This window comes from Stylophora pistillata, chromosome 1 (genome assembly GCF_964205215.1).
Source record: "Stylophora pistillata chromosome 1, jaStyPist1.2, whole genome shotgun sequence".
Taxonomy (NCBI): domain Eukaryota; kingdom Metazoa; phylum Cnidaria; class Anthozoa; order Scleractinia; family Pocilloporidae; genus Stylophora; species Stylophora pistillata.
Window position 1 is genome coordinate 61,693,757 of NC_142519.1, and position 23,792 is coordinate 61,717,548.

General features: G+C 39.6%; 1 protein-coding gene and 3 long non-coding RNA genes across 4 annotated transcripts; 1 reads left to right on the forward strand and 3 right to left on the reverse strand.

The window, feature by feature from the left end:
* Positions 1-657: 657 nt before the first annotated feature.
* Positions 658-2,574, forward strand: LOC148743625 (uncharacterized). The gene is made up of 2 exons (XR_015990019.1): positions 658-1,166; positions 2,338-2,574. It is a non-coding gene; the product is annotated as an uncharacterized LOC148743625 (long non-coding RNA).
* A 2,995-nt stretch (positions 2,575-5,569) lies between these two features.
* LOC148743626 (uncharacterized) lies at positions 5,570-6,703 on the reverse strand. The gene has a single exon (XM_088751438.1). It carries the CDS (start codon positions 6,701-6,703, stop codon positions 5,570-5,572), a length of 1,134 nt encoding a protein of 377 aa, XP_088607564.1.
* Positions 6,704-8,153: 1,450 nt separating this feature from the next.
* LOC148743627 (uncharacterized) lies at positions 8,154-10,301 on the reverse strand. The gene is made up of 3 exons (XR_015990021.1): positions 10,143-10,301; positions 9,278-9,345; positions 8,154-8,599 (listed from the first exon to the last, which is right to left on the reverse strand). It is a non-coding gene; the product is annotated as an uncharacterized LOC148743627 (long non-coding RNA).
* Positions 10,302-11,942: 1,641 nt separating this feature from the next.
* Positions 11,943-20,524, reverse strand: LOC148743628 (uncharacterized). Its single transcript, XR_015990022.1, has 2 exons — positions 20,122-20,524; positions 11,943-12,057 (listed from the first exon to the last, which is right to left on the reverse strand). It is a non-coding gene; the product is annotated as an uncharacterized LOC148743628 (long non-coding RNA).
* Between the last annotated feature and the right edge of the window lie 3,268 nt (positions 20,525-23,792).

Below are 23,792 nucleotides of genomic sequence, written 5' to 3' on the forward strand. Positions count from 1 at the left end.
GTAGTGACTGACGTTTCGACAACCTGTGCTGAAGTCATCATCAGAGTCAAGTGAATGATTGTTGATCATCCACTTGACAATCATTCACTCGACTCTGATGATGACTTCCGCACAGGTTGTCGAAACGTCAGTCACTACCACCGACAACAGTCCTTCGCAGGACTACACTCACCCGGACGATCAGACGACACCTTCACATGTTACCCCCGGGTTCAAACCATTTACTGCATTAATAATTTTTTGTTCAGATTTTAATTAGCTAACCGGAAACACAGCTAAGCTTTCTCTTAGCGCTTGCTGGAGGTCGTCTACGAACTTAACGTTCTCTGCAACCTTGGCCCTATTGTGAACGATTTTACTACAAAGCGAAGATTAGATTTTGGCGCGCACAGAAAACAGAAAGCTACGTAGGCGAAAGTGCCAGTTGCTCGACATACCTGCGTGGCCCGTGCGACGAAATAACTTCACGGGATTGGCAAAGTTTCAGTCATAGCAAATTACGCAAAAAATCTAGAAAGATTTAAGCTTAAATGTCGTTTAACGTTTAAAGCGACATATCAATGACTTCAACCATCGTGTTGTATAAAAACCTCGCAAACTTTAAAACACGTTCTCTCGTGATACCTGCGAAAGTATTCAGTATAATTTCCTGTAAAATTTTCACGGACAATCTGATCGATCTCTCTTACATTGTGTGCTGAGACTGAAACTTTTCACCTCAAGCAAATCACCGTTGCACGGTCCAAACAATCATAGCGAGCAACTGAGCGCATAGATGTCCGTGTTAAAACACACGAAAGGTTTCTAAAGTACACGTTCCTCTGATTGGGCAGAAAAACACAAAGATTTCCTGGCACCAATCAGATGGCAGAACGACTGCGACCGTTTGGAACTAGTTTTGTAAGACAATGTCCCCACGGGCTCTTCATGCCCCAACTTGAAATCGACTCAGCCCCTGGGTCTTTGAGAATGGGTTCGGTTGTAGACTTATACAAGATCTCTTACGCAAAGTGTTTCAACGGAGTGGGAATAGAGAAATCCCGAGATACGCTTTGTCAACAATTATTATCAGGTGTTGACTATCCTGCCAAGTTCTATCGCTATTGAGGGAACAATGCAACAACTTTAGGACTGCAATCCCCTTTTGTGATGCAGCAATATGGACGGTAAGATGATGTTATATTAAATAAGATGTAGATTGGATGTAAAATGCGAAACAATGGAGTTTGTGTTTGAATGTGAACACTTTCGAACAACTGACGGCATCGTCAAATCAGCTCATTTTATCCAACTTTAAAATTTGATAAAATCGCACTGAATCATTTCCCTAAAAAATCCTTTGGAGATCGAAAAAAACTACACTTCGCCTTCCAAAATCCAGATTTTCAGTCGATTATTTTGTATAGCACATAGTAAAATAAGGTTAACGGGTTAGTTTTTACCTATTTTTAATCTTGTTAGAAGAAGGTCGGTTAAATTCAGTTAGATTGTGTAAATAAACCATCAAGAATTGCTTAAATTGCTATGTTTTGATGTTGTTTTCAAGATTTGGTAGTTGTTATCGGTCCAAGTGTTTTCAATTCGTGGCGCGACGCTCCGAGATTAGTCTGAAATTTTGAGCTTCAAAACCGGCATTTGGTCGAAATTCAGTTATTATCGATTTTCTCGAAAATATATCGCTATTCAGCCAAACGAAGTATGCAGTGCTTTATTTCACCATAAGGCCTAACTAACTTGAGAATATGAGCCGAATCAATTTTTTGTCTGTTGTCACCAAATGTTTGACCGTTGGTAAGATTCGTTCGTAAGTCGCTCTTACTACAACCGTCGGCGTATTATTTTTAGGGAGGTTTTGGTGGATTTTCCAAATCATGACCCAAAACCGTCTTTGTCCTTTTTACTCTCCAAGTCTGTTGTACATGGTAGGTTGGCATGTGTCTTAACAATGGTTATGGTCTTAACTCAATCAACTACGTTTTAAGCTTATTTTTTTACCGTGTTTTGGAGGTAATTTTTATTATTGCCGTTTCGAGCTTCATGGGCTAACTAGAGGAAAAACTTAGGTAAAACTTATTTATCAATTGGCCCCCAAATCCCTCACTATTGTCAGTTTATTAATTGTTTGTCTATGTAGCTTTCGGTCTAACTAGTCCATTTACCTCCAAAAATTGCGTGGGCCTTGTCTCATCAGTAAAACTGGTGCCGTTTCTTTCCTTCACTTTCTTGTGTTATTAGAAACGAATGGCGCAATGAATTTCAAATCAGCTTAGTTACATTTCACTTTGCTGTGTTTCATGTTCTTGAAGTTGTTGTTTCTTATATTCTCTTCCGTTTAAGGTAATGTGAAGTGACCCAATAACTGGTACTATAGACAGAATGGATGGCTGTGACATTTACTGTGGCTAGCTGTTATTGAAGAGTTTGTCATTATTCCCAGAAGCTTACTTCTTGTTGAAATTATTAGCGTTTTGTTCTCTGTACACAACTTGCCTAGACTAATATGCTATATAGGAGTTGCCTACTGTATTTGTGACGGTAAAATTACCATTAAAGTTTTCAGAAGTTTTGTCCATATTTCAGTGAAAATGAATGTGAGTAGTAATCAGTTTTATTAAAAACTAGATCATTGGATAATGCAATTCAAGACTTTTTATTGGCTCAGCCGTTATGGTATATGAGCCAATATACCACAATATAATTTCGGTACATTGTTAAATCCGGTTTCCTCTCACAAAATAAAGTCGAGAAGATTCTTGGGGGCGTTTTTTTTAATAAAACAGTTATTCCGCTCTCGCTTGTTGGATATGAGATGACTATAGCCAACAAGGCGCTACGCGCCTCGTTGGCTATCTATCATCTCATATCCAACGCGCGCTCGTAGAATAATTGTTAATTATTAAAAACTGGATCATTGGATAATGCAATTCAAGACTTTTTATTGGCTTAGCCATTATGGTATATCAGCCAATATACAAATATGGTAAGCGTACGCGTCAGCTTAATTTATTTATTTATTTATTTATAATAACTTCATTTGCCTAAATAATAAGATAATAATAATAATAATAATAATACAGACAGATAACAATAGAAATAACATCGAGATGCAAAAAGGCAAAAAGGGTCAAGCCAGAGAGGAACTAAATTCTCATTGACGGCAGCCCCCAGAATAAAAGCAATATGCAATAAAAATAAAACTAAAATGTAAAGGTAAAAATTATTGAAAAAACAAGTTAATTGATAAATGGATATTGGTGCAATATTATTGATATTATTTAAAAATGTGTTCTTTCAGTTTTTTTTTAAACTTACTAGCAGAGCTAGAGCTAACTATGTCACTTGGCAAGTCATTCCAGATTTTTATATATTTATACCAAAAAGAGTTCTTGTGGATATTTGTTCGAGCATAAGGCGTCCAGATTTTGACATTGTTGGTAGATCTCGTCCGACTATTGGAGAAAGTTAAGTAATTACATAAGTCTACTCTTGAAAAACCATTAATGAATTTGAATAATTGCACTAAACTAAGAAATTCACGACGCGAGTTGAGTGTTGGCCAGCCAAGATACTTCAAACGTTCACTATAGTCGATAGAACTACCAAGGATCCACCTGAAAGCATTCCTTTGCACTCTTTCAAGCTTATCAGAAAGATATTGTTGATGTGGATTCCACACAGGACAGGCATACTCAACAATTGGCCGAACCATAGACTTGTATCCAATTGATATTGCTTCAGAGCTTTTCCCAAATGTGCGCTTTAGTAGGCCAAGTATCTTATTTGCTTTAGCAGCAACAGAGAGAACATGCGGTTTCCAAGATAAGTCAGATGATATAATGACTCCAATATGTTTGTGTGTTTTAACCTGTTCCAGTGGGATTGAATTGATGTTGTACGAGCAAGGTGTTACAGATCTAGATCTCGTGATTTTCATACATTTGGATTTAGTTGCTTTAAGTTTCAAAAGCCACTTTTTACACCAGTCTACGATCTGAGACAAGCTTTCACACACAGGTTGATGAACAGATGATGGATGATCTGAGTTAAACAATAGAGTATCATCGGCAAACATTTCACTTGAACACGATAAGTTCTCAGGTATATCGTTGACATACAACAAGAACAACATTGGCCCAACAATACTTCCCTGAGGGACACCAGAGTAAACCATGGACCAGTCTGAGCTTTCACCTTCCAGAACAACACGTTGGAAACGATCTTGCAGGAAATCACCTAGCCACTCGAGAATCTGACCATTGATACCATATCGGCCAAGCTTAGAGATGAGATGTTTGTGTGGGACTGAGTCAAACGCTTTCTCAAAGTCCAAGAAGACGACATCTGATGTTTTGTTTTTATCTAAGGCTGATGCCCAGGAGTGAAATAGGCGAATAAGTTGGGATGTGCAGGAAAAACCAGCTCGAAAGCCATATTGATGAGGGCTTAACAAGTCAAGATCTTCTAGATGAGCCATAATATGTCTTGTGACTAGCTTCTCTAGGGTCTTAACTACAAGCGATGTTAGAGAAATTGGACGATAGTTAGAAACATATTCTTTACCACCATTTTTGTAAACTGGGGTGATGTTGGCAGACTTCCAGTCACGAGGTAGTTTTCCTCTCTTCAGAGACATATTGAATAACTTTGACAGTGGATCAGAAATTACAGAGGCTGCCTCCCGGAGCAAACGCGCAGACAAACCATCCGGGCCAGTGGTTTTATTCACATCAAGGGTAAGCAAAAGCTCTCCCACATTAGCACTAGAGCACATGAGATCTGGTATAACGAAGCCTGAACCATGTGAATGGGCATCCTCATCGACATCGGTAGCTGGGTCAGGGCGGGTAAACACCGACGCGAAAAATTTGCAAAATAACTCTGCTTTGTCCTTGCCAGTAGAAGCCGTGACACCACGATCCGACCATTTCATAGTGACAGGTATTGATTTGTTTTTCGTTTTGGATTTTATAAAAGACCAGAAGCGTTTAGGGTTTTTGGAATCAATTAATGAGTGAACATGTTGGTAATAACTCTTATTAAGTTCCGATTTAACTTTATTCCTTAACGATTTATATTTATTCCAATCAACTTCAAGCTGGGTAAATTTGGCTTTCTTCCAAAGGCGTTTTGATGAAATTTTGTGGGCCGAGGCCAGGAACGTGTTCGATAATTGAGTCAGTTTGCTAGACATAACGTCTCGTAGTCACGTTCGACGCACTAAAAACTACTATAAAACGAATACAAGAATTGTAAAAACGTGTAAAATGGTATATAAAAAGTCACTTGTAAAAATGTAGCGGAATTCCAAATCGATTTCGATCAATTACGATCCTCATCAGTAGTACTCCGCCATGTTTAAAATACTCATATATTATTTTAGTATTTTAAACATGGCGGAGTACTACTGATGAGGATCGTAATTGATCGAAATCGATTTGGAATTCCGCTACATTTTTACAAGTGACTTTTTATATACCATTTTACACGTTTTTACAATTCTTGTATTCGTTTTATAGTAGTTTTTAGTGCGTCGAACGTGACTACGAGACGTTATGTCTAGCAAACTGACTCAAAGGCGTTTTCTTTTGTGGAAAAGCTTGCGTATATCAGAAGTGATCCAGGGCACATTTTGTCTTGATTTTATTTTCTTCGAAGGAACGTTGTTTTCAATGGCTTTAAAGAATGCAGACTTCCAATTTAACCAAACCTCTTCCATTGTGTCATTGTCGTTCAATATAGCGTCCCATGGGATATTTGATAGTTCAAGACGAAAGTTATCCCAATTAGCATTTTTGTAGTCAAAGATTTGTTTTGGTCGTTGATATGGACGAGTGACTTTGCATGTCAACTTGAGAGAGACAACATTGTGGTCTGAAGAGCCAATTCCGTCCAAAATTTGGATGTTTTTAAGTGATTCTGGACGATTAGATATCACAAGGTCTAGGATAGCATCTTGACGCGTAGGCTCGTCGATCAATTGAGAGAAACCATAGAAGTTCACAATATTATCGCAGAAATAGTCTGATAAGACATTTGGTTGAGAAGGGCATATCAAGTCCCAATCAATATCCGGAAAATTAAAGTCACCCAATAGAACAACATTAGTGTGATCGGATACCACTGTAACTTTTTCTAGTGACCTTTTAAGGCCTTCTAGATAGTTCATGTCACTTGAAGGAGGGCGGTAGAATACTCCTAGGAAGTACGATCCAGTTTTCAGTGGAATTTCGGCCCATAAGAGTTCGCAAATATCTTCTTCCAAATCAGGACGTCTTGAGCATGATATATTAGATTTAACGGCTAAAAGTACACCGCCACCCCTACTTCCACGGTCACTTCGAAGAACATTATATGAAGATGGAAGGATTTCGTTGTCGGCTATTCCCTCATGAAGCCATGTTCCGGTTATCGCAATTATGTCGGGGTTCATCAGCGCTACATGACTCTGAAGCTCCAGTCTTTTATTGACGATACTACTTGCGTTAAAGGAAGATATTTTAAGAGTATTCTTTCCCAATGGTGGACCAGGGTTTCTTGAGTTACATTGTCTGTGAGGTCCTGGATGAGGATGAATGTCTCCACTTCTAACCACAGAAAGGGCAACCGGGTTGAAGGAAGCCGTACAGTTTGAATAGTACGCCACTCTTGACTTCTGAAACTTCTTGTGAGGTGAGGTGACAAAATGGCCGCCGATCCTTGACATATGCCTTGGCGAAATTAGATTGAAATCGACCAGGTATGAGTTGAAATACTTGAAGAATTTATCCCCGTAATACACTTGAGCATTCTTCGAGAGCTTGAGAGAGTATAAGTTGACAGAGAACAAAGCTAACAGCGAAAAACTTAATAAAATTACGGACAGGCTCGGAACACGTCTTACCGCCATAATATCAAAGGTCACCTATCAAATTCAAAAGGGAGCTAAAAAATCCATTTTCTTCTTACAAAATAATATTTCTTGAGGGCGTTTTTAATAAAACAATTATTCCACTCGCGCTTGTTGGATATGAGATGATTATAGCCAACTCGGCGCTACGCGCCTCGTTGGCTATCTATCATCTCATATCCAACGCGCACTCGTGGAATAATTGTTAAATATAGGGATGTTTCTTTTCGAACATAATACATGAGTAAGACTTGACTACCACATTATACCGCTGACCAAGAAGGCGGAAATCAAATATGGTGCCTATAGTTATCAGGTCGATCACCGGACAAATAACTGATGGGAAAGTAAATCTGCTGGCTTAGCAAGCCAAAAAACGAAGGAATTATTATTTACTGTTCTAGTATTGTATGTTTTCATCTCCTGTAGTTGTAAGATACTGAAATGCTTCAAGAGTATTACTTCAAATTGTTTGTTGCTTTTTTAGTAATTTCTACGTCCGTGACCGAAAGAAAATAAAAGATTCTAAAATAAATTAAGAGATGTACTGTGGGACTCACTGCATGGGTTGTTGTTTCCCATGAAGTCAAATATACAACAGCTTTAATTTTTCTCTTCACATGACAGCAAAATAAACCCACAACATGCAACAAAATTGAGCCGCAGGAGGTGGGAGGTGGAAGGGAGAAATAACTGCTAGTATTAGTGCTCCACGTGTTTAAAAATTATAACCCCGCTCTCAGGTCTTATGAAAATCTGTTGGTAGGAAATAAACGGGGATTTCAACTCGCCTGGCAGAAAGAAAAGGGTGAAAAACAAGGTTATTCAAACTTCAAATTCTCCCCTCTCACCCCACCTTAATGGAGAGTTAATTTGCATGCGCACTTTGCTCTGATTTCCTGCCGGCTCAGTTGGAGGCGTCTGTCCAATTTCATGTCGTACAAAATTACAAAAAAAGGCAAAAAAAAAATTGAGTGAAAAAGAAAATAGAAAGAAAATGTATATTGACATGGCAATTGACCAGGGATTGATTCGCTCATGTTTATTTATGGAATACTAAGTCCCTTGCCCAAAAAAAGTTTTCAAGAAAGGACAAGGAATCAGAAAAGGCGTATAAAAGGCAGCAATTGGAAGAGAGATATCAGCTCTAAATGGAAAATTTCAAAGAATTTCCCCTTTTACATGTGAGCAAAAGTAAGTTTTTCTTTACATAAATCTTTTGAAGGTCACTAAATACTTACAGGTAGAAAAATGAAGCACAATTACAAAAAAGTATAATTACCTCAATAGGTCTTTTACTCAAGAAATATAAGGCCACTGATAACCAAATTTCACAGTGGTCACCACCAGAAAAAAAGCAACGGTATATAAATGCATATTCTATGGAAAGCTGGCAGACAACTGCCCAGGGTAAAAAATCTCAGCACCAAATAGAATGCAAATGCTGTCTCTTAACAACACCAGCAGAGAGTAGACTCTTCAAAAACAGCACAGGTTGTGTGGCAAGCAGAAGGGAGGCATTCACAGATGTAAAAAGTCAAGCCAAAGAGCTTTCAGGAAAAAAAATCTTCAAACCAACACAAAAAGAAGGGAAAAACGTAGGCTCAGTGATATATAAGGAATTTGACTCTGAATGTAAGGAGCAACTGGGAAAGTCCTTTAGGGAAGTCATGTCCATGGTTTCCGAGGCTGGGTTGACAAAGAAAGTTTCACCTGTTAAGGCAAAAAAAAAAAATACGTAAAGAAGAGAGAAAATTAAAAAAAAAAAGTATAGAAAATTCCTGAAAAAAAATTAGGTTAACCTTCACCTGGCTCAACGAACATATTTTGCAACCAGGAAAAGGCAAAGAATGGTACAATGTTCTGAAACCATTGATGAAGCAGAAGGAGGGTAAAAAATTCCCCAAAGCGGAACACCTGAAGTCATACAGCCTGAAAAATTACACAACAACCTAAACTGCAACCCCAAATCCAGATATTGTGCCAACAGGTATGAAAACCACCCGGCAAAAATACAAGTTCTTGTCATGAAGGCCACTAAGCAACTACAGTCTGATACAAAAGTATGGGATGCAACCTTCTTAATGCAGAATAACTGGCTTCCCAATGCTAATGACTATGAGTTATCAGATGAGGGAACCAGTACTCTTGACAAGAAAAAAGTTGCTCTGAAATTGCTACAATCCTGGACGATGATCACAGTACATTTGTAAAGTATTTTGATCAAGCATTCTTACCTAATCTTATTACCTTAAATGATTTAGTCAGGTCATTTAAAAAAGGTAGTAAGTCACTTGAGAGTGATTGTTGTCCATCATTTTTACCACCGAAAGCTTCAGATTGAGAGCGAATTTGTTACTGGTAATTAACACTTATTTACTAATTGCTCACCTTCATCATAAGCGAGTCAAAGATTATGTTTGGCTGCAGAATAGCTGTGCTGTTGAGCTATCTTGTCCCTATGGATTTAAAAAAATACACTGTGAATATGAGATTAGAAAAGAAGTCTCAGGCAACAGTTTACATTACTTGGCTTAAAATTCTACCATAACTTAGATGGCTTTAATTTCACAAGTTGGACAACATACCCTGACGAATGTGGAAGTTGAATAAGAATTTAGGTAAAAATCATAGTTAAGAAAAGGTAATGGTCAGATTCCTATTTGCCATGTTCATGTATGATTGAGAATGTCTGTGTTATTCGTCACAGGCTGGCAAATCAGTCATTGTTAACTAAGGTTAAAGACGACAACCCAATTTAGTTTGTCACCTCTCTTGGGATCGATTCAATCTAAAACATTGATGTATACTTTAAATTTCGCTACACATGTATAAGAACACAACTGTTGACGCATAGCTTTTTGCTCTCTCTCATTTACATGCCGTGTAGATTGAGTAATGAACTCGCTTTGTTGAAGCTCATATAAATACATTTACCCACAAAATTGTACTATAAATCTTCGTTAAATTTCTAACTCGGGATTGAGCCGAGGCATTTAAATTTGGTAAACAACAAAATTTACGCTACGGGTAAGTTTTCACACCGCGGTTTATCTGTTTCCACCTCATCGTACACTGACGAGAATGGAAAATTTCCGAAACATACCAAAGCATTTGTAATCTGTAATTTAGTAAAGGAAAAAATGCGATTTCCTTAAATGAAACGTTCGTTATTTGGATTTACGCCTCAGGGCATTATGGAAGCTACGGCAAATTAGAGCTAATTCGCCGAATGAAACACAAAAATACCACTCACCTCAGCTGTAGACCTCACATCTGCACTAAAACAACGTCTTCTAAAAAAATTTCGGTAGATACATCCATGTTCGCCTTCTAAATGTGTAAAGGCTCTGATCTAAACTTTGAACGCGCCGTGCGGTAACGGCAGCCATTTTTTTAAGTTTTGAAACTCTGCTGGGGGTCTCAAACCAAGATAAAACCCAGGCCTCAAACTACTTGAGTTCAGGCTAATTTCTCTAAAACCTAATAGGAGTAAATCATACATTTTCATAAAGAGGTGAACAAAACTCTCCTCATTATTTTAATCTGACTTCATTCAGTCTTGTTCCCAGGGGATACAAGCCTTGGGAAACAATTTCTTTTTGTCCTCTCTGATACTATCAGCTGTTAAAAAAAAAAACAAGAAAAACACTGTTGCCTTGAATTACTGTAAAATATTGTAGAAGTCTGAGCTTTCACCACTCAAAGGCATCATCCGGGACGGATAAGATAAAATATTTCACGAGGGCCGAATAAAAGGGAGAGAAGTGTCACTATATCAATGAGCTAGTGTCACTGTGATTGATCAGCTGTACAGGTTCTCATAAAATTTTTAAGATACCTCTTATTTAATAAGTTGAAAAGTAAGGTTGTGAAGGGTGTATCTGATGTTTTTGGGTAGCAAGGATAGATGAAGTTGAATATAATTTTTATCTGGATAATAATTGATTTATTTAACTATTATTACAACAGGAGGCTCAGGATGTTATTTGATTTTATTCACCTTTAGGAAACAGGCTGGTTTTTCTTTTTTAGTTCACACCTCTCCAGTTATGGTAGAATTCTCATCTGTTGAGGTTTAGGGGTAGTTTGAGGAAAATAAAATGATCAGATTTCAATAAAATTTTTCAAGTCATAAGGCACATGTGATGATATTTTGAAGACTGACGATTGAAAATAACCTTCTTCCCTCTGCTAAAAATCCCCCCAGGTTATGACGACCAAAGCCCTAGTGATAACATTATCTTACTTTTCTCAACGCGACAGTTACATTTTGTGTTTCAGTGTCGTTCACGCCGGCTGTGATTCGTGAGAAAAACTTTTCAACCAAAACCCAGATTTCTGTGAAATTTAATGTTTTGCTGAAATTGCAAATACATTGCACTGCAAGTTGAAGCTCTCAAACACTCAAAGGAAAGTGAGTATTACAAATGTACTCGATTTGTTGAGATAGCAGTGACACAACTCAATTACTTTCCAATACGTCTGTGCTCGACAGGCCTCCTGTATCATTAACAAAAAGTATCATCTACATCGATCGCGCCACTAATTATTAGAGAGTACTGGAATTGAACTGGATTGTACACCCTTTTGCTTTTGGAAAATCAATCGAGTGCGAGTTCCTTTCGCCCATGCACCGCACAACGATATTGAAGACTACGACGCTTGAATGAAAGTTATAGAGGGAAAAATTGATAAGAAAAGCTGTCTGAAGAGGTCGTGACCCTATTGTTTTCCGACGAATTTTCCTCCTTCACTTCAATCGCGGGAAACCCAATCCGGCGCGTAGTGAAGCGTTAAGCCTTGGTGAAACGGCGCATGGTAGTCGATGATAGTTGATGACAGTCGATGATAGTTGAAGCGCGCGCTTCTGTTTGACCACCAACTATCATGCACTATCATCGACTATCACCAATTAGTATATACTAAAAGAGTGGATAGCGTTGAAGGCGCGCTCTGATTGGCAGGTCAAACTCGGAATATCCTTTGCTATTTACCTCCGAGCAACTCGGAGGTAAATAGTGTAGCTAGCTAGTATCCGCTAGCTAGATATATATATATATCACTGTCATTAGTTCCTCTTGTGTCCTTACAAAATACTTTTCTTGGCTCCGCACTATCTTTCAAGCTTTGCAACCACCTCACTTCATCCCAAAATACTCCACTGTGTTCTGTGTAAAAAGGAAAAACAAAATACAGAAAAAAAGTCAACATAAAATCAATGTAGAAATCAATCGGAATTAACACTCCTTCATCGTAACACTAAAGAGCAATCCGGCCCGACAAGAATCATCGCCAACAATCAATTCCATACAACAAATTCTGGTATTGCCGCTAGCTTCATCAATATTTTGATTGTGTAAGCCCTACACTTGCCAGCTCCCTAGGGAATTATGTTGGCAACCCCCTTACATACAGAAAATCTTCTCCTCCCAGTAGTTTTGTCATTTAATTAACTCCCATAAGTGACCAAGACAGAATTTCTCCTTACAATATCTATTCAATATCTAGCAGAGAAGTACTGACAATAGCTAAAAACATCAGTTAGGGGATTTTAGGTTGATCCAATAAAAAATTCTCCAAACCAACTTCATAAGAACTCTATGGCAGACTGTAAGGAGAATCAAGGTAAGGAGACCTCGCTAGTGAAGTTGTAGATAAATGAACAATTAAGATAAAGGCAAAGAACGAAAAATTGCAACATCTCAATCATGAGGTCAGTTAATTCATACAGAACAGGACGATTCCTTGTAAAAATACACTGGCCCAATCAAAAAAAGAAAACATAAATATACATTTATAAGCCCTACACTTCCCTGCTCACTAGGGAATTATGTTTGCAACCTCCTTAAATACAGAAAATCTTCTGCACCCTGGAGTTTTGTCGTTTAACTCCCGTAAGTGACCAAGACAGAATTTATCCCTACAATATCTATTTTCAATATCTAGCAGAGAAGTACTGACAATTATAAGCTAAAAACAGTAATCAGGGGATTTTAGGTTGATGCAATACAGAATTCTCCAAACCGACATCATAAGAACTCCATGGCAGACAGTAAAGGAGATTCAATTTAAGGAGATCTCGCTAGTGAAGTTGTAGATAAACAAACAATTAAGATAAATGCAAAGAACGAAAAATCGTAACATCTCAATAATTAGGTCAGTTCATACAGAATAGGATGATTCCTTTTAAAAATACACTGCTTCAATCAAAAAAAGAAAAAAAGATATACATTGATAAGCCCTACACTTGCCAGCTCCCTAGGGAATTATGTTTGCAACCCCCTTAAATACAGAAAATCTCCTCCTTCCTGGAGTTTTGCTCTAACTGAGATGACTCAAGGACAGGTTTGTAATCTCTTCTCTAAATGAGATGACAGCAGAACTCCACTGCATATTCCAAATGAATTGATGAGGATTGCTTCTGAGAATCTCTCAAAAACCTTCATGGCATAAATTTCTATGGAGTCCACCAAGACTAGCACAGTACCAGATATTTTCAAACTATCTCCAGTGACTTCAATCTGTTTATAGACATGGCATATCATCACTGCGCCAGGAGAGAACCTGCCCATATTACAGTTCTATCACCCTTTAGTAGAGTTCTTATTGATCGATTGATTGATTGATGGACTTATTTACTCAACTTTAATCGTACAGATATTCATCCTTTATCATCCTTTATTGTGACCAAGACAGAATTTGTCCCTACGATATCTAATATTCAACATGTATCAGAGAAGTAGCGAGAATAACTAGGAAAACATAAGTCAGGGGATTTTAGGTTGGTCCAGTAGAAAATTCTCCAAGCCGACATCATAAGAACTCTATGGTAGACAGTAAAGGAGATTGAATAGTCCATTTTACAGTTGTGTGCTTGGTTACCAAGCCTTTGAACGGGAGTGAGGCTAGGGATGACCTTGTTATGATACAAACCTTGCTGCCTTTCAAATGTAAATCACTTTGTTATCATGCTAGCTCGATAGAGGTCTCTATCACAACAAGGTCGTCTTTAGCCTCACTCTGAATCAAAGGCTTAGCGACTAAGAACACAACTGTAAAATGGCCTATTTAAGAAGATCTCGCTGGTGAATTTGTGGATAATATAAATGAACAATTAAGGTAAATGAGTAGAAAGAATTAAAATCACAACATCTCAATAATTAGGTCAGTTCATACAAAATAGGATAATTCCCGTAAGTACTAAAAGAAGGGAATGACCTAAAACCACCTGCAAAAATCTAAAACCACCTACAACCACCCACAACCACCACCTACAACCATCTAAAACCACCTACAACCACCACCTACAACCATCTAAAACCACCTACAACCACCACCTACAACCATCTAAAACCACCTACAACCACCCACAACCACCAACTACAACCATCTAAAACCACCTAACACCACCTTCAGAATACTATTGTGTGACAATTTGTGACAATTTAAAAGCACACAGGAAATGTTGCTGTATGTCTCACATGTCATGACCAAGTTACTAAAAGAAGGAATGACCTACAATGAGCTACCATGGAAACAAGGACTGACCTAAAATGATCGACAACGATTTACAATATGACCTACAATGAGCTACAATGGCCTACAGGGAGCTATTATGAGTGTTACAAAAAATTGTGGTGTGGCTTGTGTGACTTTCTAGGCCCATGATGGTGTGATGGTCTCTTTGTTTTGCTCTCTAAAAATTTCAACGAGTTAAAGCAGGCCAAATATGTCTCATAGTCTCGCGGTGCTGTGATACATGACCTTATTAATGGTTTTGATATGAAAATATCAATGAGTAAAAGGTGCTGACAGGCCAAATACGACTCATAGCCTCATGTTAGTGAAAAATTATGGCAGGCTTGTTATATAAGACCCTCAAAGACATCTTAACCGTCACCTAAACTACATATATGTTACATATATGTGACATTTATGTATCTGTAACATATATATGTGAAATTACTTGACATGTGTGTGACATATATGTATAGATTTTGGAGCAATTTTACGTATATTTAACATAGATGTAATATCTAACAAGGTAAATTAACACATATGTAACACCCCTTGCCAAAAAAGATGGCCTTGAAGTATACTTTAAGTATACTAGAAGTAATGGTTATACTGCAATCATACTTCAATAATACTTCAATAGTGCTGCACTTACTAAAGTACATCTGCAGTACCCTTTCTTAAGTACACTTTAAGTATACTGCTCAAGAGAAAATCATGTTATTTATTGTTGATGTTGGGTTCATTGGTGTACTTTCAGTAAACTTCTCATGTACTAAAATCCCCAGTAATTCTTCAACATTCCTAGAAATTCCTTAGATTTCCTTGGAATTTCCTGCAAATTTGAGATTCGCAATATTTCAGGGAAGGCATTGATGCTCTGAATTGGAATTCCTAAGAATTTCAAGTCCTGTTGGCTATGAATGTGGAATTTTTCTTGGGATAATTAAAAAGTTTCTGATGTTACACAAGTAAAATACAGGAGCTTCTAGTCATGTGTTTGATAGTTAATGATGCAAAAAATATGACAGACACATTTAGTGATTAATAGCTGCCTAAAATCATTATATTAGCTTTGGAAATTGTCTAACTGCTATAAATCCTTCTTCATTTACAGCATTTGTTCAATAAAAGTTGAAAGAGGAGAACAGTGTCACAATTTTAAAGTCCATAAAACAGTACGGGACAAATGTACAAAAAGCAAGAGAGGCATTTCCAAAACAGCGAGACAATAAGATGAACTTTATTACTTGTAACTGTACCCTTACCAAAATTAAGTATATTTTTAGTATACTAATTCTGTAATGAAAGTGTACTGCAAATAAGATACACAAAGTATACTTTCAGTAGACTTGAAGTATGGTTTACAGTGCTACTAAAAGTATACTTGTAGTACACTTGGTCCGACCTTAAAGTGGAACACCCAAAAGTATACTTGAAGTATACTTGAAAGGTACTTAAAATTTTGCAGTGCACTTGAAGTATAGTTCATGAGTAGAAGCAATAGTGGCAAACTGAGTGGTACTTAAAGTATACTTTAAGTTATGATACTTAGAATGTATTCAAGATAATTGTTATAAATGAATGGCATGCATACATGCAGCCAGTCAAATTAATATGCAATAAGAAGCATGCACCCTCTAGTTCATATGGCATGTGTTCAGCTTTATTATATACTTGGTCAAGTCAGATAGGCATTGAAACGTATAAGTATGAAATTCATTTCGTTAATTAATTTGGTACAACTGTCCATGACAATGAAATAAGCAAAATTTGTAAAAGACCGCTTCAAAATGGTCTTTTAATGTAAAAACAAATATATTTTACAATGAAATCCATCATTGGATTATTTTATAAAGTTATTACAATAAATTCCATGCAAATTAGAAGTGACTCTCATAATGTTGGGATACTTAACCAAAATGAGTTATTGTTTCAAAAGAAAGAATATCCATAAAATGGAGTTCATCATTCAATCATGTACAACAGAAAACAGATTTCATACAAATCAGCAGTGTCTTACCATGTCTCTAGCTAGGATTAAAGCCCACAAAAAAAATGGTTGTCATAAAATGTAACAAATTTATCATAAAAAATGGACTTCACTATTTAATAATTATAAAAGTAAGCAACTTGTGCAAATCATAACAGCAAATAGTTTATCTAGTGAGCATCCAATCATATCATATTAATTCATGTTAATAAATGTAATCAACAAAATTGTCTACTTTCCTAGGCGGTTTCCAACCACTTGCCCTTGTGGTTAGTGAACAAATTGAATTTCCAGGAATTCCTGGGAATTCTTAGGAATTTCAACTGAGAGCACCAATGACTTCCCTGAAATACATTGAATTTAAAAACTTGCTGGAAATTCCAAGGAATTTCAAGGAATGTTTAAGAATGACTGGGAATTTTAGGAATACTTGAAGGCAACTTATATCAAATAAATACATGGCTTGCATTATCTCTCAACTATAAATTCAAGTAGTCAATGAAATTTATTTACATGCTTAATTAACTGAGCTTTACATGTTGATTATTTGCTGTTGTCTATTAACTGCAATATGTAGTGATAGGATGAACTTTCTTTTTCTATTCTTAAAAACTTCATAAAAATTATCCTCAATTACAGCTGTTAATTAAAAATAGTCCTACTGAATCAGTAAATTTTGTTTGACACAATCTGTTGATTCTTTATCATGAAATGCAATAAGTTGGGTCATGTTTATTGCAAGAAATACTATCAGTGAAAAGATAGTCTTGAAAAGAATCAATTGATTTGGGATGATGATAGAAATATCATTTTATCCTTTCCTCCTTGAGTCAGGCTTTGACTTAATTAAATGCAGTTGTAACTTCTTTGGATAAAACTCTTGCGTATTAAAATTAAAATGTAAGGTGTCAAGCAGCATCTTCATGCGATATGTTGTTTGTTTTTGTTGATACTGCAAGTTAAAATTGAGAGATTTCTTCTAAAGTTGGACTGAACACTCTTGGGAGTGAAAGGCTTAATTACATTAAAAGAATTGATTTTTGAAAATGAAACTCTTGTTGAAACTGTAGTAATTAATTGCATTGAAGTTATCCCAAACTGCAGACTTAAGCAGTTGTTTTTCTTTTTTCTGGTGGCCTCGCAGCTTGCCAAACGCAAGAAAAATAATCCTGAAACCTTTAGTCTATGGATAGAGTTGTTTCATTGTAAAGCATAAGCTTAAGAAACTGTGTCATGCAAGTGACCGATTCACTTCACAGGTTTGACCACATACCAAATATTACAATTTGTACCCACCACTAACTTTGAGAATCGTAAATGGCCGCTCAAGCCTTGTACTGGCCAGTCAATAACTGTTGTCTCTTCTTTTAACTTGATGGCGCCAACAACTTGCTTTCCATTTACAACACTACTTAAATTTCTACTGTATTTAGATCATTTTTGAAATACATGATTGTAATCACAGTTTCTTTAATTAACCTCAATTGACATGAATTTTTAATGATTCTGTCATTGTTGTACTATAATCGTTTTAGCAAATTTTTTCCATTGAGAACTGTTATAATTATAAATAGAAAAACTTAAAACTGAAAAGAAAATGAGAAGGTCGCTCTGTGCGGGAGCAAGCACAACCTATCTCACAATAGGTAGCTCCCATTAATACTTTTTGTCACATATGTCAAATGTATGTCACATATATGTGGCATATATTTTATATTTATTTGTGTAAAATTGATATGTTGACATATATGCCACATAACTGGACATAGGTTCTAAATTGCTACATTTGAGACGTGTGTCATATATGTGACACATATGTCAGATAAATTATGTTACATGTATGTGACATATATTTTACATATATCTGCTACATATGTATGCGACAGATATGTTACATGTATGTGACATATGTGAGATACATATGTAGCAGATATATGTAAAAGATATACATGTGGTTTTGGTAAGGGCCATTAGAAAGGAACACCTATACTTTTCTATTTTCAAAATAACCAGCCGTTTTAGGAAAGAAAAAAGCCATAGGTAGTTCAAGTGGAAGTAAGACTCTTATAAAATGTAGCTGCTTGACTCCTCATGCAGGTTTTGTAAGTTTTGCTTTTTGAAATGAAACCATTGAAAGCAGGCCTTATACCTCAGCATTATCATCAATGGCAAAAGTGAGGAAAAACTGAGTAAAATGTTCAGGTGGGTTTTGAAGCATTTAGAGACATTAAAAAATACTTGACTTAAATATTGTAACCTCTGCAGAGAGTGAAGATTGACTTTTTCTGATGTTTGTTACATGAATGTTTATCCCCTCTACTAATGGAATTAATTAAAGTGCCTATAAAATTTCCAGTAGACCAACCATGAGTATAAATTAAAACATCCATTTGGGGTCTTTTAGCCCTTTAACTCCCAAGAATTGATGATAATTAATTGTGACCTCCAATTGCTCCACATTTCCTGGTAAAAAAATTGGGGAGAATTGAGTTTTAGACCAAGATAACTTCTACCTAATAAGTTTGAGTATTGTAGTGCGTGTAGCTTAGTGCCAACCAATTTTCAATTGTGTAGGAAAATGAAAATGAAATTTCATTTTAGTTTTTCGTTGCGCTGTAAAAAAAAGAAGTTGGACTTGAATGTTTTCGTATGGACTTTGGAAAAGGTGTTGCACGTGAAGTCAAGTGGCTATCTTGAAAACAGGGAATGGGGAATCTTTAAAAGCGGGACTCTCAAGTAGCGAGAAACTTTAAAACGAGAAATATTTAGGGGCGTAAAATGAACCCGCCGAAATGAATGAGCGGTCTGGTGAAGCTGCTCTTTAATTCAATTTTACGCAAGGGAAGCATGAAAATTAACGACTGTTGACACAGGTAAAATTACGTTGCAATTAAAAGGGCAGTCAGCAGATACCTTGAATGCTGAAAATGGTGAAATTGTTAAAATTATTTAGGCATGAGAATCTTTATTTTCATCAAGATATTTGGTTGCTACAATTCTGTTTATAAGAAAGCGTAGTGAAGGGCTTAATTTGTCGTTGTTTGTTCAAGGATGAAATAAAGAACTTTTTGTGACCAAAATGTCGCTCTTGTTCATTTACAGTCATAGGAAACGGTACTATCAAGCACCGACTTTAATAAGGACGTGTGGGAAGGCTTTACAAACGGGGATTAGGCGAAAATAAAGGGCAAAGGCAAAATGGGATTAGGCGGAAAATAAAACTTGATGAAAGGTAACAGGTACGTGAAGAAACAGAAACATTTCGCGCTCTAAGAAATAGGTAGAAAGCTGAATATTGTGATCCAAAAATACTAACTGTAGGCATAGTTGGTCCCTTCTACTAACTATGCTTTAGCACGCTTAAAATTGGGAAACTTTATACTCGTTGAAGTTTGCAAAAAGTTTTGAAACATTCGTTGGCTGTTTTATGGTATGATATGAAATTTTCACTTGAACACGACAAGGACTTTGACTTGAGTTGAAGAATGAAGAAGCATAATATTTTCTAGAAAATTGTAGTTGTTTGGAAAAAAAAGTCGCTTGCAAGTTTAAAGATTCCTAGGTGCTGTAGAAGATGAGACATTTGTGAAGAATTATAAATGTTATAAATACGCTGTACCCGAATGAAGAGCGCGCATTATCTAAATGGCGTTGGTTTATGGGCAACCATATGGAGTAAAGTTGAAGCCTAAGCAAGGTTGTTATAAGTGAGCAAGTTACTTACAGAAATCCTGCGATTGGAGATGAATTGCAGCTAGTTCTTTGCGCAAGAATAGCGGTCCGGGCCTGTGAATAAACATTTAGATGGCAATATACAGTAGCGTGCGGATGGTTGCTGCGAATAAATGTACGTAACGACCCGTATGTAGGTGATGACGCGTGAAGGAATTGTGACGTTGCATTCGAGCGGCAAAGTGTAGTGAAGTGAAGTTTTAGTAATGGCGGGCGGGTTGAAAGGAATAAAGGGTGGAGTTATGTTGTTTTGGTTGATTTAGGGCCGCCTGGTGACGGAAGGGCATCATGAAGCCTGGAAGTCCGTAAGCCTTGTGTATCATTCAAAGAATGGAGTGATAGGAGACGGGGGCCAGGTGGAAAGTGTAAAAGCAACTCTCTATGTTAAATGCGCAAATAAACAAGCATGGCGCGTGGAGTTTTAGAGCTTGTAGAGTGGGGGTTTTAGGTGTGGTGTTGAACAGGCGAGTTGCTTTTAGACTTAGATAGATTTTGATATATGCTAAAAGCGCTACGGGTGCTCGCGAATGAAATTTCGGATATGCAAATGTAAATGGGCACGGCCGCGTGGCATGCCTGCAAAATCCGAGAAAACGCGCGCTGGTGGCATGTTGAGAGCCCTGGCAAAGATGGGATACGTGGGCAGGGAGGCTGAAACTCACTGAGCTTGTAGTCCAGCGGGATGGGTATTACGGCGCGCAAAGCGCGCGTCTCAAACAATAGGCACGGCCGCGTGGCATGCCTGCAAAATCCGAGAAAACGCGCGCTGGTGGCATGTTGAGAGCCCTGGCAAAGATGGGATACGTGAGCAGGGAAGCTGAAACTCACTGAGCTTGTAGTCCAGCGGGATGGGTATTACGGCGCACAAAGCGCGCGTCTCAAACAATAGGCACGGCCGCGTGGCATGCCTGCAAAATCCGAGAAAACGCGCGCTGGTGGCATGTTGAGAGCCCTGGCAAAGATGGGATACGTGGGCAGGGAGGCTGAAACTCACTGAGCTTGTAGTCCAGCGGGATGGGTATTACGGCGCGCAAAGCGCGCGTCTCAAACAATAGGCACGGCCGCGTGGCATGCCTGCAAAATCCGAGAAAACGCGCGCTGGTGGCATGTTGAGAGCCCTGGCAAAGATGGGATACGTGAGCAGGGAAGCTGAAACTCACTGAGCTTGTAGTCCAGCGGGATGGGTATTACGGCGCACAAAGCGCGCGTCTCAAACAATAGGCACGGCCGCGTGGCATGCCTGCAAAATCCGAGAAAACGCGCGCTGGTGGCATGTTGAGAGCCCTGGCAAAGATGGGATACGTGGGCAGGGAGGCTGAAACTCACTGAGCTTGTAGTCCAGCGGGATGGGTATTACGGCGCGCAAAGCGCGCGTCTCAAACAATAGGCACGGCCGCGTGGCATGCCTGCAAAATCCGAGAAAACGCGCGCTGGTGGCATGTTGAGAGCCCTGGCAAAGATGGGATACGTGAGCAGGGAAGCTGAAACTCACTGAGCTTGTAGTCCAGCGGGATGGGTATTACGGCGCCCAAAGCGCGCGTCTCAAACAATAGGCACGGCCGCGTGGCATGCCTGCAAAATCCGAGAAAACGCGCGCTGGTGGCATGTTGAGAGCCCTGGCAAAGATGGGATACGTGGGCAGGGAGGCTGAAACTCACTGAGCTTGTAGTCCAGCGGGATGGGTATTACGGCGCGCAAAGCGCGCGTCTCAAACAATAGGCACGGCCGCGTGGCATGCCTGCAAAATCCGAGAAAACGCGCGCTGGTGGCATGTTGAGAGCCCTGGCAAAGATGGGATACGTGAGCAGGGAGGCTGAAACTCACTGAGCTTGTAGTCCAGCGGGATGGGTATTACGGCGCACAAAGCGCGCGTCTCAAACAATAGGCACGGCCGCGTGGCATGCCTGCAAAATCCGAGAAAACGCGCGCTGGTGGCATGTTGAGAGCCCTGGCAAAGATGGGATACGTGGGCAGGGAGGCTGAAACTCACTGAGCTTGTAGTCCAGCGGGATGGGTATTACGGCGCGCAAAGCGCGCGTCTCAAACAATAGGCACGGCCGCGTGGCATGCCTGCAAAATCCGAGAAAACGCGCGCTGGTGGCATGTTGAGAGCCCTGGCAAAGATGGGATACGTGAGCAGGGAAGCTGAAACTCACTGAGCTTGTAGTCCAGCGGGATGGGTATTACGGCGCACAAAGCGCGCGTCTCAAACAATAGGCACGGCCGCGTGGCATGCCTGCAAAATCCGAGAAAACGCGCGCTGGTGGCATGTTGAGAGCCCTGGCAAAGATGGGATACGTGGGCAGGGAGGCTGAAACTCACTGAGCTTGTAGTCCAGCGGGATGGGTATTACGGCGCGCAAAGCGCGCGTCTCAAACAATAGGCACGGCCGCGTGGCATGCCTGCAAAATCCGAGAAAACGCGCGCTGGTGGCATGTTGAGAGCCCTGGCAAAGATGGGATACGTGAGCAGGGAAGCTGAAACTCACTGAGCTTGTAGTCCAGCGGGATGGGTATTACGGCGCACAAAGCGCGCGTCTCAAACAATAGGCACGGCCGCGTGGCATGCCTGCAAAATCCGAGAAAACGCGCGCTGGTGGCATGTTGAGAGCCCTGGCAAAGATGGGATACGTGGGCAGGGAGGCTGAAACTCACTGAGCTTGTAGTCCAGCGGGATGGGTATTACGGCGCGCAAAGCGCGCGTCTCAAACAATAGGCACGGCCGCGTGGCATGCCTGCAAAATCCGAGAAAACGCGCGCTGGTGGCATGTTGAGAGCCCTGGCAAAGATGGGATACGTGAGCAGGGAAGCTGAAACTCACTGAGCTTGTAGTCCAGCGGGATGGGTATTACGGCGCACAAAGCGCGCGTCTCAAACAATAGGCACGGCCGCGTGGCATGCCTGCAAAATCCGAGAAAACGCGCGCTGGTGGCATGTTGAGAGCCCTGGCAAAGATGGGATACGTGGGCAGGGAGGCTGAAACTCACTGAGCTTGTAGTCCAGCGGGATGGGTATTACGGCGCGCAAAGCGCGCGTCTCAAACAATAGGCACGGCCGCGTGGCATGCCTGCAAAATCCGAGAAAACGCGCGCTGGTGGCATGTTGAGAGCCCTGGCAAAGATGGGATACGTGAGCAGGGAAGCTGAAACTCACTGAGCTTGTAGTCCAGCGGGATGGGTATTACGGCGCACAAAGCGCGCGTCTCAAACAATAGGCACGGCCGCGTGGCATGCCTGCAAAATCCGAGAAAACGCGCGCTGGTGGCATGTTGAGAGCCCTGGCAAAGATGGGATACGTGGGCAGGGAGGCTGAAACTCACTGAGCTTGTAGTCCAGCGGGATGGGTATTACGGCGCGCAAAGCGCGCGTCTCAAACAATAGGCACGGCCGCGTGGCATGCCTGCAAAATCCGAGAAAACGCGCGCTGGTGGCATGTTGAGAGCCCTGGCAAAGATGGGATACGTGAGCAGGGAAGCTGAAACTCACTGAGCTTGTAGTCCAGCGGGATGGGTATTACGGCGCACAAAGCGCGCGTCTCAAACAATAGGCACGGCCGCGTGGCATGCCTGCAAAATCCGAGAAAACGCGCGCTGGTGGCATGTTGAGAGCCCTGGCAAAGATGGGATACGTGGGCAGGGAGGCTGAAACTCACTGAGCTTGTAGTC